The sequence below is a fragment of the Brachyhypopomus gauderio genome, unplaced genomic scaffold (genome assembly GCF_052324685.1).
Source record: "Brachyhypopomus gauderio isolate BG-103 unplaced genomic scaffold, BGAUD_0.2 sc73, whole genome shotgun sequence".
Lineage (NCBI taxonomy): Eukaryota > Metazoa > Chordata > Actinopteri > Gymnotiformes > Hypopomidae > Brachyhypopomus > Brachyhypopomus gauderio.
Genome location: NW_027506894.1, coordinates 664,431 through 685,689, shown reverse-complemented (window position 1 = coordinate 685,689; position 21,259 = coordinate 664,431). Strand labels below are relative to the sequence as shown.

The 21,259-nt window shown below is 45.5% G+C and overlaps 1 protein-coding gene across 2 annotated transcripts in view; it reads right to left on the bottom strand.

Moving 5' to 3' along the window:
* podn (podocan) overlaps positions 1 to 8,404 on the bottom strand; it is an 18,913-nt gene extending 10,509 nt beyond the window's left edge. Inside the window, exons 1-7 of one of the 2 annotated variants that reach the window (XM_076990108.1) lie at positions 8,027 to 8,404; positions 4,622 to 5,291; positions 4,288 to 4,381; positions 3,888 to 3,952; positions 1,327 to 1,436; positions 975 to 1,131; positions 102 to 217 (exon numbers count right to left, since the gene is read on the bottom strand). In XM_076990108.1, coding sequence (XP_076846223.1) covers positions 102 to 217; positions 975 to 1,131; positions 1,327 to 1,436; positions 3,888 to 3,952; positions 4,288 to 4,381; positions 4,622 to 4,948 — 869 coding nt within the window. In that variant the 5' untranslated portion in view covers positions 4,949 to 5,291; positions 8,027 to 8,404. The remainder of the gene's footprint in view (positions 1 to 101; positions 218 to 974; positions 1,132 to 1,326; positions 1,437 to 3,887; positions 3,953 to 4,287; positions 4,382 to 4,621; positions 5,292 to 8,026) is intronic. The other variant, XM_076990109.1, reaches the window with a different exon arrangement.
* Between the last annotated feature and the right edge of the window lie 12,855 nt (positions 8,405 to 21,259).

Below are 21,259 nucleotides of genomic sequence, written 5' to 3'. Positions count from 1 at the left end.
GTTTAATTGGGTTGGTGAATGAATGCAGTGGTGTTGAGTTAGTGTAGGATGTCAGGGGAGAGACTATTGGTTCTCATTTCAAGAAATTAATTAAAATCAACCTGAAGGTGTTGTTGTCCATGCCGTCGTTGCTGAGAAGGTTGTTCTGAAGGTAGAGTTCCCTCAGCTGAGACAGATCATCAAACGCACCTGTCGGAATCTTCTCCAGTTTATTATTCTGGTTCACAGAAAAACAAGCACAGTGAGCTCCACTCGCACTCACTCTAGCTCACGCCAGGTCATGCTAGGTCACGCTAGCTCACGCCAGGTCATGCTAGGTCACGCTAGCTTCTTATTAATGATGTGCCAAAGGGTCAAGAAGTATGTGAACAGCTAAATACCCAATTAGAAGAGGCACAATGTGTAAAAACTGCTGTAATTCCTGCAGTGAACAATATTAAAATAGGTCAAGAATCAACTGGGTCCACACGTCAAAGCTGACAGACGCCTACACTTACAATTCTGAGTTGTCAGTTAATTTATATATATATATATATATTAATTTATATATATATATATATATATATATATATATATATATATATATATATATATATATATATATATATATATATATATATATATATACACACACACACATATGTATAATAGTAGAATAGAATAGAATATAAATAATAGAATAGAATAGAATAGAATAGAATAGAATGGAATAGAAACGGCCTTTATTGTCCCACAGGTGGGAAATTTAGGTGTAATAGTAGCCGCAGATGGAACAAAAAGACAGATTATAGAAACAGCATATTATCAATAATAATAATATATACTGTACACATATACTGTATATATATATATATTACAATAGAAGAGAACATTGTGATAGTATTCACTTACTCACTTACTGTGTATGCTGTTTATATCCGGACATGTTTTATTGCTGATGTCTTAGTGAAACTAATGTTTTGGAAGTTCATTACCTTTAGGTGCAGTTTGTAGAGGGCGGAGGGCAGTCCCTTAGGAACGTAGCGCAGGAAGTTGCTGGACATTATGAGAACCTCCAGACTGTCCGAGCCGTTGAACAGGCCTTCAGGTAACCCTGCGTCCGTCAGCTTGTTGTTATGAAGGTAGACTGACCTGAGTCAAGGCACGAACACCGCAGAAGAGACGTCTAGATACCATGTGTGTTTGAAACATCCTCACGGCATTTTTGTAACACAAATACTAAGCATTTTTATTACATAATAATACGTTTCATTGTTTCGTTAACTGAGAAAAACAGGCCTCTGGTTAGTGAGTGTTGGTATTCAGAGTGGGTGAGCGTTCACGTACTTGAGACCCGGCTTCTGACCAAAGGTGTGGGGGTAGATCTTGGTGAGCTGATTAGCGGCAAAGTCAGCACTGACCAGCGCAGGTGGGAGATGTCTGGGTGCAGTCGTGAGCTACACAGTAGCACAATTGTGCAGAAGTACATCATTAATCAATAAGTTAGACCAGTGGGGTTAACAGCACACACAACATCACTCTTAGTGAGAACATGTAGCAAGTCTTGGGACTATGTAAATGAACATTATTCAGTGTAAAGCTAGCAGTAAAAACTTATATCTGAATCATGTCTGAATACACCTTACAGGGCTGTAACTTTATAAATATAGAAACATACAGTTTTAAAAAGAGAATTAACAGTTTTAGTTCTCTGATGATTAGTGTATGTATTATCATCATAGCTGTGATTTGTTTGTAGTTGAGTCATTGATGATAAGGTTCTTGTTAATACATAGCCTTTAAAACAAGTTATGAGGAAAAAAATCTCAATATTTCATCAACAGATGTAATTAGCAACAGCTTTAAAGAGATCATTGGTTGCTACCAGATATTAACCATTTTGTGATCTGAACTGTTCAGTGTATAAAGTTTTTATTTTTTATTTTTCCAAGTGAACCTTAAGTCTGAAGATGAGGCAGTAGTGAGAATATAACGGTGAGAATACGGGATGTGTGGAGAAACAGGTTCAGACAGTGGGCAGTCTGGGTATCTCAACCAAGCCATCGCTCTACTTAAGACTTTAGAATGGAAGAAACCCATGGCCAGGGGCAGGTGGCCAGGGCCTGGGGCAGGTGGCCAGGGCCTGGGGCAGGTGGCCAGGGTCTGGGGCAGGTGGCCAGGGCCTGGGGCAGGTGGCCAGGGCCTGGGGCAGGTGACCAGGGTCTGGGGCAGGTGGCCAGGGCCTGGGGTAGGTGGCCAGGGCCTGGGGCAGGTGACCAGGGCCTGGGGCAGGTGGCCAGGGTCTGGGGCAGGTGGCCAGGGCCAGGGCCAGGGGCAGGTGGCCAGGGCCAGGGGCAGGTGGCCAGGGCCTGGGGTAGGTGGCCAGGGTCTGGGGCAGGTGGCCAGGGCCTGGGGTAGGCTGCTTCTCAAGCTGAGATGCAGGAGATCCACTCACAGCATGACTGAGTGCCTCGTAAACGGTGTTCAATGAATAAACCGTTTAAACTCTACAGTGCTGTGGTCCTTTAGGACAGTAGGAGACAGGTTTAGAGGAACATAACTGCTCCAGGAAAACTTCTGGACTCTGCTCAAAGTCAATATTCACACACACACACACACACACACACACACACACACACACACACACACACACACACACACACAGTGTGTATTCCTCCTGCTTTATATTCCTCCATGATCCGACCTGTCCAGCATACAGACAATTGGTCGGGAGGTGGAGCTAGAGTGTCCTGGACCCCGCCCTCTCGGCTCTACAACCCCGCCCCCATCCCCCATGTCATCCATATGTCAGTTGGAATCCTCCTTAGCTGGCAGTGAGAAAATCTCCCACAATCCCTTGCACGATCTCTCTCACCACTTTCCTATGTGGCCAGCCAGGTCCAGATCTCACCACTGCCAGACAAGCGGGCCAATTAAGAGAGAGAGCTAGCTCGTTATATCAGACCCAGCCATGGTGTGTGTGTGTGTGTGTGTGTGTGTGTGTGTGTGTGTGTGTGTGTGTTAGTTAAAGTCTGTTGCCATCACACCCCCAGGGCAGCAGTGTGTCGATCTGTGTAATGCTGGAAGGAACTGGACAGAACCAGTTGAAGGTCCATATAATGCTGAGTCATGCTGGCAGTGGCAGGACAGGAAAGTGTCGAGTCATGGCCAACACCACCTGCCCCATTTCCTATCACTGAACTTGCAAAACAAATGTGGGAATGAGGTTAGAGGTTCAGGACATGCTGGAAGTCGTTCATTAATCGTCTGTGTACTCGTAACAGCACTTAGAGAACATGGCCCCAGACACTGCTCCTCCAAACATCGCTGTAAGAACTCAGGAAACTGTAAAAGTATCAGAATGTTTTTCAGACTGCGTTTGAGCCAAAGCGATGAAGAGTTCTTCTAGCGTCTGTGGGCGGGTCTCTCAGAGACCGAGATCGCAGGTCCACGTCCAGGATACTGCTGACTCTGGTTCCTCCTTCTACACCACAGCTGTCTTCATTATGAACCTGACACGCTACTGGCCAGATCGCTACGCCCTCGTGAAGAAGCTCTTGACGCTCGTTTTCACAATGCAACCCAAACACTGAAGCAGTGTGTTGGTGTAATGGTGTGTTAGGTTGTTAGTGTGTTAGTGTGTTACTGTGTTAGTGTGTTAGGTTGTTAGTATGTTAGTGTGTTAGTGCACAACACTCTCCACCTGTTAGTGAGGCGATGACTATCACATCAATCATTACCGCATCTGTTTATGGTTATTATGAACTGACACTTTTACCATGCAGTGTGCTTACAGAACAGTTTTAAAATGTGACACATAACTGGATGGTTTTGTGTGTTTCTCTTCATGTGAGAGTGTGACCACTTCACTACTACATTGCACGCTTTATCATGAAGAGAAGACCTACCTTGTTATTGGCTAAATATAAGTAACTCAGTCTCTCAAGAACTTCAAACCCCTCATCATCAAGGCCTGGAATAAACACACACACATACTGTACAGTTAAACACACTCACACGGCCTCTGTCTGTGTTGCATGTGTACTCTGTTAATGTATAATTACATTAAACACACGATTACAACACTTCACTACTACTGTCACATACACATTCACTTGATTCTGATCACCTCCATATAAATGCAGTGCTTTGACTAACATAATCACAGGTACGTCAATGCCTGAGGTCATCAGCGCCCGTGGAGCAGTGCACCCGTGGACGTGAGCGCCCGTGGACGTGAGCGCCCGTGGACATGAGCACCCGTGGACGTGAGCGCCCGTGGCCCAGAGTGCCGTGGTCGTCTCTCACCTTGGGAGGTAAGGCGGTTGTTCTGCAGGTTGAGAGTCTCCAGGTGAACGAGACGTGATAGATCCTCCATGGTCACCTCTGTGATTTGATTATTCTACAAAATAACATACACACACACACACACACACATATATACACCTCTGTGATTTGGTTATTCCACAAGAGTGCAGAAAGAGAGCTGGACTCATGGGGTATGGAAAAGCTTGTTAGGTGTTAGCTGTGAAGGACAGTGGGTAGCCATTTAACACAAACACACACACACACCCACACACACACACACACACACACACACATGCACACACTCTCACATACACACACACACACACACACACACCTGCAGTGAGAGCTGGCGTGTGTTGTCTGGCAGGTCCAGTGGGAAGTCGGTCAGGTCGAGTCCTGCACAGTCTGTGGCTCCGTCTGCTGAACACGTACACGGCTCCGGACACGCCCCCTCCTGCTTCAGACACGCCCCTTCCTGGTCCGAACACGCCCCCTCCTGTCTAGCCTCTCTCCCCGCCTCCTTAGCTAGCCCTTCATCCTCCTCCTCCTCGTCTAACGCTAGTGGCCAGTGTGGGGGAGCTGCTCTCTGTCCGAGGACCAGTGCCCAGCCTAACACCACCACGCCCAACACCACGCCCAACACCACGCCCCGCGGGCCCATCTCACCCCCAGAGTACACGCTCACACCGGGGCTCCACAAGCCTAACAGACCCCTCACCCCTGGAGGGTGTGTGAGAGTGAGACCCTTTTCACCCCTGGAGGGTGTGTGAGAGTGAGACCCTTTTCACCCCTGGAGGGTGTGTGTGTGAGACACTTCTCACTCCTTGAAGGTGTACAAATGTGAGACCCTTCACACCTGGAGGGTGTGTGAGTGTGAGACCCTTCACCCCTGGAGGGAGTGTGAGAGTGAGACGCTTCACCCCTGGAGGGAGTGTGAGGGTAGCCTGTCTACAGTTCACTCTGACCAACCCCAACTCCCACCACAGGACCTCTGCACACGTGTGCTGCACACGCACAAACACACAAACACACAAAACAGTTTTGACACATATTACTCTCTCAGAAATATAATGGAAACAAGAGTAAATATATTCACAACATACACATTCAACCATTTCTCTGTTGAAATTATTTGCATATTCTAGACATTAGTAGACAGACGACACCATATATTGGACACGGGAGCTCAAGCTGAGACTCTTGTATAGCAGATTTGAGCTGTATGGGAAATTTAGCATGAAGAAGTCTGGCATCTCCTTTATTTGGTTTGGGGGGAAGAGTGCAACGTAGCTGGAGTGCTTTTTGTGTCCTGGCGCTGAAGCCATGAAGTCGTTAGCATGTGGACTAGGAGGAAACAGCCCTGTACATGTGTTCTGTCCCCCACAGCGCCCCCATGTGACCAGCACTCAGTCTGCAGTCTGTATGTCCCTGATGGACTTCATCCCACACTGCAAAACCATCTCAAAAATCACATTCCTTTGGATTCATGAATACAAAAGTTTCAGTTTTAAATGAGTTATTAGTTATTAGAGGTGCTAGTGTTGCTGGTTCCATGACATTCATGTAACAGGCACATGAGCAAAGCTGCAGTAAACTTTAGATGGCCTTAAATCCCTGCATGAACAAGGTTAGGGTGTGTGTGAGTGCGCATACATGTGTGTGTGTGAGTGCGCATACATGTGTGTGTGTGAGTGCGCATACATGTGTGTGTGTGAGTGCGCATACATGTGTGTGTGTGTGCTTGTGCGTGAGTGTGTTGCAGTACATTCTGGAAACGCTGTAGTCTAGTTCCAGATGGGAGGTGTGTTTTCACAGTGAGTGTGTGTTCTGCTGCCACAGGGTGAACACAGCTGTCTTCAACATCTTCAGCAGGAGAGGACAGACTCTTCATCCACAACCACCTCCACACCCTTGTCCCACCTCACAGACGGACTCAGCTGTCCTGACCCCGCTGTCCTGCACCCCAGGGTCAAAGGACACCATATTTTGAATTTATTTAGATATCTTTTTGAAACTAAGAGTTTAAATTTGAGTATGAATATGAACTGGTTCCAAGAGAAAGCAAAGGTTAGTTTTCCCACTAGAGTCTGGATGTAAGTCTGGATGTAAAGAAAACTATTTGAAATATAGTTTTATACATAATTCTGATACAAATGTGAAGCTCCATGTCTTAAATGCAGTTGGAGTCTGTTTTTTTCAGTTCAGATTCCTACAGCATCCTGTTTGTGTTTCTGATCCCAAGCCAGAAAATAAACAAAACAAATCATGTTTGAAGAGAAAGTGGAAGTGGGCCACAAACAGCAGTGAACAGGCAGCTGACGGCTATGGAAACACAGAGACCTGAAACCCCAAAAGACCAAATGCGGACCAGAACATCAGATGAGCTGACTGATAAGAGTCTACATTAGTTTTACATTTTCCTGTTATTTCAAGAAGCATCTCGTGACTTCTCATGGTGTTTGGATGATCAGTGAAGGACCCAGCAGACATTAGTAGGTTCAGCGCTGTCTGAACAGAAGTGTTCACTACACACAACAGCTCGTGTCCTCATGGGACCTGCTGTAACCACGTCTGTGTTGCAACTACAGAGGAAACCAAGGACATAATGTCAGCCACCAGGTGGTGGCGCTATGAAAACAACGCGTAGGCATGGGGATGCCACTTTAGACATGAGCGGAGAAGTCTGATGACGGTTTGGTGGTGTTGCATGATAACGGCTGTCTTAATGGGAGAGGTCCCAATACCTGAGAGGATTAGTAGTACTGCAGCTAAATAACACACCACAACAAAATAAAACACCACAACAAAATAAAACACTTCAACAAAGACAATAATATTGAATCTAAATAACACACCACAACAAAATAAAACACCACAACAAAGACAATAATACTGCAGCTAAATAAAACACCACAACAAAATAAAACACCACAACAAAGACAATAATACTGCAGCTAAATAAAACACCACAACAAAATAAAACACAACAAAGACAATAATACTGCAGCTAAATAAAACACCACAACAAAATAAAACACTACTACAAAGACAATAATACTGAAGCTAAATAAAACACCACAACAAAATAAAACACCACAACAAAGACAATAATACTGCAGCTAAATAACACACAACAAAAAAATAAAATGACACAACAAAAACATTGAGACTTGAGGATGTGTGTTCTGTTAATAAAGAATGCCTGTAATCCAAAGGTTTACTAAAGCTTTAATCAATCAGCTTCAAATCTTGAACACCGCTAGTAAAGACTAAAAGACTAAAAGTTAGCATTGCTTGTCAAGTTTTATATGTTACACATACTTTAATACTAAGCTCAAGCATTTGATAATGGGCTGATCACACAACCCTTGTTTTTACAAGTGGGTCACATTTAAAGTTTGGCAACATTAGTAGGACTGATGTTTGACCTAATATGGGCCATACAACAGCGTACCTGACACCACACAGTGTACCTGACACCACACAACAGCTTGGTAGAGGTGGGAGGAACCCAGACAGAAGACAGCAGGTCTAACGTACACCCTTTATTCACAGCAAAGTAGCAACAGCTTGAAAACCATCTCAGCAGCTGGAGAAGGTCAGCGTGCTCTGTGTATCTGGAAAACTGGAAACGATACAACGGAGTAGCACACAGAAGAGAGAGAGAGAGAGAGAGAGAGAGAGAGAGAGAGAGATGAAGATAGCAGTCTATATAGGATAAAACACATAGGTGCTGTACCTCTCTGCCTGTAATAATGTCCAGCCGGGTTCAGCTGAAGGAAAAACTTTGACAGTCCAAACAGGTGAAAGGTAGCTGGTCACACTGCAGTGAGAGCAGCTCCACGCAGGAGAGACACAGGTCTTCCTGCACCGTCCAGATGTGTGGACTCTGAGGGTAGGAGAAAGGAGGATAACTGGGGGGGCAGAGACAGAGAGAGAGCGAGAGAGAAAGAGGGACAGAGAGGGATAAAGAGAGGGACAGAGAGAGAGAGAGAGAGAGAGAGAGAGAGAGTGGGAGACAGACAGATTGAAACAGTTCAGCCAGAAGTACACGTTGCAGTCGTCAGCAGAATTTCCACTATAGTGCTGGAAATGACAGCGTAACGTTTCACTTTTGGAAGAAAACCGAAAAAACAAGCCAATGTTGATTTAAATCAGAGACGTCTGAGGCTCCAGGGGTGAAGTCACCAGTCTGCTGAGTGTTGAGAGCAAACCAAGCAGAGGAAGCAGGGGATTAGAACAACATATTAACATAAACCCAATAACAAATATTAAACACCTCATTAACATAAACTCAATCACGAATATTAAATACCTCATTATTAAAATAAACCTAATCCCAAACGTCAAACACCTCCTTATTAACATAAACCCAATCCCAAACGTTAAACACCTCCTTATTAACATAAACCCAATCATGAGTATTAAACACCTCCTTATTAACATAAACCCAATCGTGAATATTAAATACCTCATTATTAACATAAACCCAATCCCAAACGTCAAACACCTCCTTATTAACTTAAACCCAATCCCAAACGTTAAACACCTCCTTATTAACATAAACCCAAGGCAGGATTTATTTATATAGCACATTTCATACATTTGCATAAATAACAAAGAAGAGAATTAATTAAAAATAGAAAAACTATTGCTACAATTGCTATTGCTAAATGCTACAATTGAGATAAGAATCAAGTAAGAAATAGGAGATAAGTCACAGAAGAGCACATATGGTGTTTAAGCTAATTATAACCCAGCCCTAGACATTATAACCTACACATCTCACCATTACCGTCAGGCCTAAACCAATCAGAAGGACAGACACACTGTGCAGTCGATTCATATATCAGTCATACTAACGCCTGTCAGCTGGGACTGATAACGAGAGACCCCTAGTGTGTCAGTTCAGTGACAGACACACGAACACGCAAAACTGTCACTTCGTCCGCTGAGCACACAGTGAGCTAAGATGCAATTTGTCAAACAGAAAGACAGAAATAAGGCAGGATCACCAGTGCATGGAAGATACCCATCACCCTATTGCTAAGACTACACCACACTCCCATAACACAGGTCAACAGCATTTTTGGGGCCAAAGATATTTCAACGAATTTAGGGTAACTTTGGGGTGCTGATTCTGAATATGTCATCAGTTTTGCCAGATTGGCTCAAGTTTTTGAGATTTTTCGTGAAATGTGTAAAAAAAACACACTATGTGTGGTGCCCAAGACTTGTCTTGGTCCCCAAGCATAACCCCAAAATTGGCCAAATACACTTTTTTTATGAAGTCTGTTATGTTTCTTCTATGTTTTTGCCGTGTATATTCACCACAAATGTAACAGAATGTGTCTGGATCGTTATTACAACTTCTTCTTGTGCTATAAATGCTATATGCTAATGCTATATAAGTGCTATAAATAAGATACCAAAAATCTCAAAAACTTGAGCCAATCTGGCAAAACTGATAGCATATTCAGAATCAGCACCCCAAAAATACCCCAAATTCATTAAAATATTTTGAGCACCAGTAAATTTTTTTTTTTGTTGACCTGTGTAATTAACAGTGATGCCGAGCTGGAGAGGAAGAGGAGGGTCTTTACAGTGCTCTGAGCCTTCATCCATCACTCCTGACAGGGCGTCGTACACACCACGCTCTCCACTCACAACACCACCCGATGTGTCTTTATTACACCACTCATTCTTAAGCACCACTAAATAATTCAATTATAGGCCCCTCCCCCTCACTTTGTTCCTGTGTTAACCACATGGTCAGTTTAGCCTGACCAAACACACAGCTTCAAAGACATCATGTAAACGTCTGTGAGAAAGTGGTCCCTTTGGCCCCTGAATGAACACGCTTATCTTAAACACCGTCTAACTTTAATCAGTTGACAGAAGAAACCAAGCAGAAAATTCAGCCATGAGCATTTTGCTAATAAATGTACCACAGGATCAAGTCAGGAGCAGAAAGAACAGCCGCTACTTCTGCCTCTGGATTTCGAGAAGCAAACCCACAAGTGCTGGTGATCATCTACACTCTTCCTCTGTAGAACCCCTGTGACAGATCTGGACTCTTCCTCTGATGATCTGGACTCTTCCTCTGATGATCTGGACTCTTCCTCTGATGATCTGGGTCCTTCCTCTGATAATCTGCACTCTTCCTCTGTAGAACCCCTGTGATAACTGCGTGATTTTATCTTCCACAGTCAGACTGGGCAGATCAGACAGGAGCATTCAAACATATTTTTATCATTACTAAAGAAAATCTCTGTCCATCTCTCTCGACATTTTAGCCCCAGCTCACACAAGAGCCCACTTTGCAGGTAAGTACCCTCAAAACGTTGTAGCTCCCCCAGTCTGTAAACACTCCTGGTTTTGACTTGCTAATTCTTGTCCTAGGTCATAATGCTAAAGTGCACATCTCCCGTGAAGCGCGCTAGACTAAGACGTTTATGTTCAAACTCATGTCCATTCAAAAGTCCCACAGGTTTCTCTATGCGAGCAATTGGAGAGCCACACTGCATGAAGACTCAAGGGTCAAGATGTTTCCTTTCATTTTAATTGCAGCATTTTGCTGTGTGTTTCAGGTTAAGAGCTGTTTTCATGCGCCGTCTTGCTGTCCACAAACACTAGATTGCTGGGCCTTGCAGGTTCCTCTGTTGATAATGGAGCTGTAATGTGAAAGAAACCTCTGCACCCTGCGGGAGTGTTGTCCATTTAGAAAATAAGATTACTTATATTCTCCTCCTAGTAAACAACATGGCTCTGGTTGATGGGCTGCTCTTTCCAGGTGTGATGTTTCTCAGAACGTTCTGGAGGACTTCCAGGAGGGAGAAGTGGGCGGGGCCAAGCTGACCAGGTGTTAGCATGTAAACAATCACATTTAGCAGACGCTCTTATCCAGAGCAACTTACAAAGTGCTTTGCATCTGTTCACAGAATTCATCCTACGTAATAGTACAAATAGGACAGAATTCAAGACACCATTGAGTCAGACTACTACTAAACTATAACCATAGACACACATACAATTTAAGAACAACGGCAAGTGGTATCAGCTGAGTTAGTGCTCTGGTAAGAACTCAACAAACAGGTAGGTCTTCAGTCTATGCTTGAAGATAGCAATAGACTCTGCAGTCCGAGCAGCTAATGGAAGATCGTTCCACCATCTTGGAGCCAGGATGGAGAATAGACTGAAGCTTTGTCTTCCATGAGACTTTAAGCGTGGAGTTTCGAGTCGAGCCAAGCTTGAAGTTCTGAGTGTTTGCTGTACGGATCGGCTTTTGACCATGGACATCATGTAGGGAGGGGTCAGTCCATTTTTGGCCTTGTAAGCAAGAATCAATGTTTTATATCTGATACGTGCCGCTACTGGAAGCCAGTGAAGAGAGCGTAGCAGAGGAGTCACATGTGAGAACTTGGGGAGATTGAAGACCAGTCGTGCTGCAGCATTCTGAATTAGTTGTAGAGGTCTGATGACCCGTAGAGGAAGACCTGCAAGTCGGGAATTAGCATTAAGTACGTTAATTAAATTATAAAAAAATAATGTTTCAGATGAATTCCCTTGTCTGAGATATAATTATTTTATATATAATATATAATAATATATAATAATATATAATATATTATAATAACTTCTCACACCAACCTGGATTCTTACAAAATCACCAGATCACATGAACACACATACACTCATTCAAAAGTTTGTCCACCAACAAAGCAAAGGAAAAGTAACTGCATGTTTCATAAATAAAATAAAAAAACATTATTCATTTTTGAATGACTGATTATTCTTGCAACCACTTCACGACATCCGGAACTGAAAGCCCAGAGAGGAACAGAGACGCAGGAGGTGAAGTCATTTCTTGTCCCATTTCAGTTTTATCAGTACTAAGAATTCCGTGAATTGCTTTTACAAGAGTAGTTAAATATAGCTCGTGCTAAAAAGGCTTTTAGAAGTTTGAGAAACTAGAGAGGCACTTGGCATTTCAGCAAATGACAGAATGAATCAGCAACAAAAGGTCAGATGCACATGGTTGGAAGCAAATTTTAGTGGGTCTGATTGTGTATAAACTGTGTTCATTGTCAAAGCCACTGAGTCATAGTCAAGAATGATCGATTCATTTCATTCATATGCAGCATTTCTGTAGAGAGGGATGAATAATGAGGAGAGAGTATATACAGGAAGGGGAGGGATAGTTATGCTGCTTTGCTTCAATATACGGTGCTGCCTAAACGTTTGTGAACCACCCAAACATTGGACATCAATGTTGGTTCACAGTGTTTAAAAAATATCTAATAATTATGAAATTAACATCTAAATAAAGCACACAGGAAAAGATACATTTTCATTACTTCTTCAACAAATGTTGAAGAGAACAAACCTCTCTCAAAAAACTGAAAATATTCCAAATGCAAAAGTATGTGAAGTATTTTAGTTAGTAGCTTGTGGCACCGGCTTTTGCAGCCGTTACTTCAACCAAACGTCTTCTGTAACCACCACCAGACCTTCACATCTCCACCACCAGACCTTCACATCTCTACTTCCAGACCTTCACATCTCCACCACCAGACCTTCACATCTCCACCACCAGACCTTCACATCTCCACCACCAGACCTTCACATCTCCACCACCAGACCTTTACATCTCCACCACCAGACCTTCACATCTCCACCACCAGACCTTCACATCTCCACCACCAGACATTCACATCTCCACCACCAGACCTTCACATCTCCACCACCAGACCTTCACATCTCCACCACCAGACCGTCACATCTCCACCACCAGACCTTCACATCTCCACCACCAGACCGTCACATCTCCACCACCAGACCGTCACATCTCCACCACCAGACCGTCACATCTCCACCACCAGACCGTCACATCTCCACCACCAGACCTTCACATCTCCACCACCAGACCTTTACATCTCCACCACCAGACCTTTACATCTCCACCACCAGACCTTCACATCTCCACCACCAGACCGTCACATCTCCACCACCAGACCTTCATATCTCCACCACCAGACCTTCACATCTCCACCACCAGACCTTTACATCTCCACCACCAGACCTTTACATCTCCACCACCAGACCTTCACATCTCCACCACCAGACCGTCACATCTCCACCACCAGACCTTCATATCTCCACCACCAGACCGTCACATCTCCACCACCATGCTTCACATCTCCACCACCAGACATTCACATCTCCACCACCAGACCTTCACATCTCCACCACCAGACCTTTACATCTCCACCACCAGACCTTTACATCTCCACCACCAGACCTTCACATCTCCACCACCAGACCGTCACATCTCCACCACCAGACCTTCATATCTCCACCACCAGACCGTCACATCTCCACCACCATGCTTCACATCTCCACCACCAGACATTCACATCTCCACCACCAGACATTCACATCTCCACCACCAGACCTTCACATCTCCACCACCAGACCTTCACATCTCCACCACCAGACCTTCACATCTCCACCACCAGACCTTCACATCTCCACCACCAGACCTTCACATCTCCACCACCAGACCGTCACATCTCCACCACCATGCTTCACATCTCCACCACCAGACATTCACATCTCCACCACCAGACCTTTACATCTCCACCACCAGACCTTCACATCTCCACCACCAGACCGTCACATCTCCACCACCAGACCTTCATATCTCCACCACCAGACCTTCACATCTCTACCACCAGACCTTCACATCTCTACCACCAGACCGTCACATCTCCACCACCATGCTTCACATCTCCACCACCAGACATTCACATCTCCACCACCAGACCTTCACATCTCCACCACCAGACCTTCACATCTCCACCACCAGACCTTCACATCTCCACCACCAGACCGTCACATCTCCACCACCAGACCGTCACATCTCCACCACCAGACCGTCACATCTCCACCACCAGACCTTTACATCTCCACCACCAGACCTTTACATCTCCACCACCAGACCTTTACATCTCCACCACCAGACCTTCACATCTCCACCACCAGACCGTCACATCTCCACCACCAGACCGTCACATCTCCACCACCAGACCGTCACATCTCCACCACCAGACCTTCATATCTCCACCACCAGACCTTCACATCTCCACCACCAGACCTTCACATCTCCACCACCAGACCGTCACATCTCCACCACCAGACCGTCACATCTCCACCACCATGCTTCACATCTCCACCACCAGACATTCACATCTCCACCACCAGACCTTCACATCTCCACCACCAGACCTTCACATCTCCACCACCAGACCTTCACATCTCCACCACCAGACCTTCACATCTCCACCACCAGACCGTCACATCTCCACCACCAGACCTTCACATCTCCACCACCAGACCTTTACATCTCCACCACCAGACCTTCACATGTCCACCACCAGACCTTTACATCTCCACCACCAGACCTTTACATCTCCACCACCAGACCTTCACATCTCCACCACCAGACCTTCACATCTCCACCACCAGACCGTCACATCTCCACCACCAGACCGTCACATCTCCACCACCAGACCTTTACATCTCCACCACCAGACCTTTACATCTCCACCACCAGACTGTCACATCTCCACCACCAGACCTTCACATCTCCACCACCAGACCTTCACATCTCCACCACCAGACCGTCACATCTCCACCACCAGACCTTCACATCTCCACCACCAGACCTTTACATCTCCACCACCATGCCTCACTGTTGGGAGGAGGAGGAGGTTCTTCTCTTTATATGCAGTGTTTACTTTTCTTCAAACACGGCGCCTGTGATTGTGGCCAAATAATTCAATAATGGACTCATCTGTCCAGAGAACGGACTTCCAGAAAGCATCTGGTTTGTCCAAGTGCTCTTTGGCAAAGTTTAAATGGACAACTGTGATCTTTCTTGAGAGCAGAAGCTTCCTACGAGCAACTCTCCCATGAACGCCTCATCTATTGACCTTTGACCTGTGGAATACGTCATAGAAACAAGAAATGGAGAAATGTGAAGAATTAGCAAACAAACAAACACAAATGTGACGAATTAGTAAAAGCCAAAACCCACAAATGTGAAGAATTAGTAAATAAACACACAGAGTATTTAAAACACAACAAAACAAGGGAAGCAACTCTGATAGAAAATGTAATAAACATGATGTAAAGTGGTGTAGCCTGAATCTGGGCCCCAGCCCAAACATGGCCTGAAACAATGGACCATATACGGTTACTGGAACCAGTTCACAGCCATGAGAGGGCCACATCTCAACCACCTTTAAAGCACCCACATCACACCCCCACTACGTTACATTATCATTATTATTTAGAGAGATATATGGATATAAGAGTCAGTACACTGATCTACTAGAGACCCAGAGGAATCAGCTATATACTGATGAACTCGTGCTTATTTCAAACCATGAGTGCAGTGAAGGCCATGGCCTCGAGCGTCATCTTCCATAGCCTCATCGTGTTTTCAGTGAAGGTTGATGTTATACAGCCTCGGGCTCTAGGGTCCATGAATGGGCATTGACTCGTAGGTCTTCCTGTAGTTAGTCAGGTTGGTCTGTCTGGTTTTACATTCTCAAGTGACTCTTTTATCCACCAGCAGCTGTCACTTGGCGTCTCTAGTGTTCTTGTCCAGTGCCATTTTGGGCCCCACTCATGTATTCAGTCATGTGACTACTCGTCTTAGCTGCAGAGACACCTGCGAGGAGCTTCTATGTTGTGCCAAGGCTACCATGGACATGCGCCCCCTTATCTCAAAGAACTTCTCATCCCACAAAAGTCAACGCGCTCCTCCCGCTCCACTCATCTAAACCTCCTCCATCTACCCAGAACCAGACTGAGGACCATGGGATATAGGGCTCTGCTGTTGCCCCATGCTTGTGGAATGCCCTCCCCGACCCCCTGAGGGCACCACAATCCATTGACTCTTTTAAAAGGGGCCTAAAGACGTTTCTTTTTAGCAGAACGTATGGTTCACCCCTTTTTTAAAATATATACATGTATATATGTGTATATATATGTATATAAACTCAAACTTTTAAAACTACTTATTTTTATTGCTAATGACATATTTGTTTCTCCCTTTTTTAACCTGTAGCCCTTTGAGATCCTGTGATGTAAAGGGCAATATAAATAAAATGTATTATTATTATTATTATTATTATTATTATTATTATTATCAGGTTATCAGGTTATCGGCTGCTCCTTTCTGGAGGTCCTTCACGATCAAGGCTGTCCGGCCTTCAGTCAGCCATTCAAAGTGAGTTCCATCCAATCAGGGTGAGTTCCATCCATTCAGAGTGGGTTCCACCTAATCAGAGTGGGTTCCATCCAATTAGGGTGGTTTCCATTCATTCACAGTGGGTTCCATCTAATCAGAGTGAGTTCCATCCATTCAGAGTGGGTTCCATCTAATCAGAGTGGATTCCATCCAATTAGGGTGGGTTCCATCCAGTCAGAGTGGGTTCCATCCATTCAAAGTGAGTTCCATCCAATCACAGTGGGTTCCATCCAATCACAGTGGGTTCCATCCAATCAGAGTGGGTTCCATCCAATCAGAGTGGGTTCCATCTATTAACAGTTGGTGCATTTGTGCTTCCTGGCACTCAGTTTTCACAGTAAACCAAAAATGTTAGTCAAATTTGCTAAAAATAATAAATAAAATCACTATTGCCAATACTGCTGCTGCTTTATCGCCATTCACAAAATGATGTGTCTCACACCACGCCATTTAGGGGCCTTGGAGCGGGGCAAGGATGCTCTTCATGCCTGAGACCCTTTCTTGGGTGCCTGATGGTTACTGGACCCTGTTCAGAGAGGTTACTGTGGTCTGATCTCAAGTCTGATCTCAGGTTCAGTAACCACTGGGCAGTAATGCCTCCACCCATATACTGTCCCAGTATTCTTCAGCTTCAGCTCTGGTGGGTCAATCCTCATTCTACTACCCTTCCAAAAAGAGAACACTGTGGATGGTTCATGGGACACCGGTATATTTACAGAAAAATATGAATTCATTCTTTTTTAATGTTAGTTTGCTGAATGCCTTAATTAATCAGATCGCTAGCTAGCTAACTAGGTAACATCAGCCAATATGGCTAATGTTACACAGCTACAACAAGCTAGTTATGTCACCTGTAATCATTTTGATAAATGTCTTCACTTCCCACTGCTACGTTCTGAAGCATTCTTGCATAAATCTCATGTAGGCAGAGTCTTGATGTGACTAATAACCCTGTCAGTCATTCAGCCTGGTTGCAAAGAAATATTAACCAATTCGTGGTAGCGTTTGATGTATGTCAACTGTTAAATGAAAATGTATGATGTTTTTAAAATGTGGCAGTAAGAATACATTTATAGCTCAACAGAACACCAAATGTTCCATAAATTGTAAGTATGACACATTCTTTATCTGATCAAATGGAGACGTTTGAAACCACGGACTACTGAAAGAGATATATTACAGAAAAGTAGATGCATAATATATGTGAGCACGCATTTGAGATGTACTATGTATTGGAAAAATTAAATTACACAGAACAAACAAAAAAAAGGTAAACTCCATAATGAATGACCAGACGCTCACCATTGAGACAGGAAGTACCAGATAAAGCCATGTGTCCAGAGGACCGGAGCTACACCCACCACCACCAGGAGGAGACCGACACTGAGAGTCACTTCATTCAGTCATGTCCAAAATATGAAACCATCAGAGAATCCTTTCTGAACAGAATTACTCCCCAAATCCCCCATCTTTCCCCACACACCGTCACAGAAACGCTGAACATATCACTGGGGGAAACACTGTAGATTTAGTATGTTAACAGATACAAGCACAACTATCTAGACTGTTTCTGATCTAATTTCCTTTGCTCAGTTTCCATTATTGTTGTTCTGTTATTAAAATTGTTAGTCTGTTATTATTATTATATTATTATTCCATTATTATAGTCTGTTGTGGTTCATCTATTGTATGGCCTTGCCAACACAGGACATTTACCTGGTCATTGCAATAAACCTCATATGAGATCAGGAGAGGCACAGCACAAATCTATCCTAATCTGGCAACTCTCATAATCTGGCAACTCTCATAATCTGGTAACTCTCCTAATCTGGCAACTCTCCTAATCTGGCAACTCTCCTAATCTGGCAACTCTCCTAATCTGGCAACTCTCCTAATCTGGCAACTCTCCTAATCTGGCAACTCTCCTAATCTGGCAACTCTCCTAATCTGGCAACTCTCCTAATCTGGCAACTCTCCTAATCTGGCAACTCTCCTAATCTGGCAACTCTCCTAATCTGGCAACTCTCATAATCTAGCAACTCTCATAATCTAGCAACTCTCATAATCTAGCAACTCTCATAATCTAGCAACTCTCCTAATCTGGCAACTCTCCTAATCTGGCAACTCTCCTAATCTGGCAACTCTCATAATCTGGCAACTCTCATAATCTGGCAACTCTCATAATCTGGCAACTCTCATAATCTGGCAACTCTCTAATCTGGCAATTCTCTAATCTGGCAACTCTCCTAAGGTGCAGCACAGTGAGAATTAGAATGCTGTATTCAACTTGACCGTGAAAATTCCCCTTCACAACTTGATAATGAATCCCACCAGTTAAACCCGCTCTAATCCGCCCAACAGAGCAGTCCCCAGTCGCCTCCACTATAGCGTAAATAACTACAGCAGAATCAGAAGTCCAAACACATCCTGCAAACACACCCAAGACTTACGGAAAATATGTCCATGTAAATACAGACAGCCATGAACTCTGAGTGTGTGAGGACTGTTTCTTACATTAGTTACATGAAACAGCAATGAATGTGGTCTTGATCTGGAGGCAGATGTGAGGGGAGAGAGAGGAGGGGAGAGGAGGGGAGAGGGAGAGAGAGGAGGGGAGGGGAGGGGAGAGGAGAGGAGGGGAGGAGAGGAGAGGGGAGGAGAGGAGGGGAGAGGAGAGGAGGGGAGAGGAGAGGAGGGGAGAGGGGATGAGAGGAGAGGGGAGGAGAGGAGAGGGGAGGAGAGGGGAGGAGAGGAGAGGAGAGGAGGGGAGAGGAGGGGAGGGGAGAGGAGGGGAGAGGAGAGGAGGGGAGAGGAGGGGAGAGGAGAGGAGAGGAGAGGGGAGGAGAGGAGAGGGGAGGAGAGGAGAGGGGAGGAGAGGAGAGGAGAGGAGAGGGGAGGAGAGGAGAGGAGGGGAGAGGAGAGGAGAGGGGAGGAGAGGAGAGGAGAGGAGTGGAGAGGAGAGGAGTGGAGAGGAGAGGAGAGGGGAGGAGAGGAGAGGGGAGGAGAGGAGAGGGGAGGAGAGGAGAGGAGAGGAGAGGAGAGGGGAGGAGAGGAGAGGAGAGGAGGGGAGAGGGGAGGAGAGGAGAGGAGAGGAGTGGAGGGGAGGGGAGGGGAGAGGAGGGGAGAGGAGAGGAGAGGAGAGGAGGGGAGGGGAGGGGAGAGGAGGGGGAGAGGAGAGGAGGGGAGAGGAGAGGAGAGGAGAGGGGAGGAGAGGAGAGGGGAGGAGAGGAGAGGGGAGGAGAGGAGAGGAGAGGAGAGGAGAGGGGAGGAGAGGAGAGGAGAGGAGAGGAGGGGAGAGGAGAGGAGAGGGGAGGAGAGGAGAGGAGAGGAGTGGAGGGGAGGGGAGGGGAGAGGAGGGGAGAGGAGAGGAGAGGAGAGGAGGGGGAGAGGAGAGGAGGGGAGGGGAGGGGAGAGGAGGGGGAGAGGAGAGGAGAGGAGGGGAGAGGAGAATAGAGGCTCAGCGCCCTGTTAGTGCTGCTGTGGGCGCTCCACCACTCTCTCAGCTGTAGAAGATAAACATCCTCCATGACTGCACAGCTGCACGGAGGACGAGGACCTCCAGCCCTGGGTCTCCTCCAGCACACACACACACACACACACACACACACACACACACACGTAGACACACACAACGTCCCTGGGTGGGAATAAAGAATGAGTCACCCTGGAGTTCTGGACACACACATAGCCCCGCCCCCCAGAGATGCAGCATGCTACACAGCTACACTCAGTACAAGGAGAGACTGCATTCTTGGCTTTTCTGGACTGAAGGAGAAGTTGTCAGCAAGCCCTGATACTCTAATAGCACCCTGGTGAATTCTGGAATTGCAGTTAGACGTGTTTATCTAGAACAGACATGTTCACCTAGAACAGACGTGTTTATCTAGAACAGACGTGTTTATCTAGAATAGACGTGTTCACCTAGAACAGACGTGTTCACCTAAAACAGACATGTTCACCTAAAACAGACGTGTTCACCTAAAACAGACATGTTCACCTAAAACAGACATGTTCACCTAAAACAGACATGTTCACCTAAAACAGACATGGGTACCTAGAACCAAAAACAACAAAACAGAATTTGATTTGCAGAACATCGGTGAGAACATTCTGAGTCTGAAATATGTTTTTGATACAAAAGGAATAAAGTGAAAGCCGCCTCTTACACTCCATCCTTCACTCCACCCTCAGCTGGGTGGAGGTGGACCGCCAGGGGACCAACCGGGCACGGGCAGAGAGGCACCGGCAAGGGTAAACAAAAACAACAACAAGGGCGGAGTAAAAACAACAAGGGTAAACAACAACAACAACAGAGACGGAGAGGAGAAGGTGGGAAAGAGGAAGAGCGCCATGTGAGTGGACGTCTGAACCTTCTGGGCCAACAGGGACCAGCATCTGCTAAACTTTCTTCCTCTTCTGTGTTGAACAGGTGAAATGGCAACACTGGTGCATGAGCAGCCCCTGCTGGTGACGTGTGGAACAGCAACCCCCAACTTACACAGACCCTTCTGTTCAGCATTATGATTTATTATGGATTATTGTTTCAAAATGAGCCTGTACTGCATCACACTGGAGCGTGCAGGACCTGTATCACACTGGGCCGTGCGGGACCTGTACCACAGTGAAGTGTGCGGTACACGTACCACACTGAAG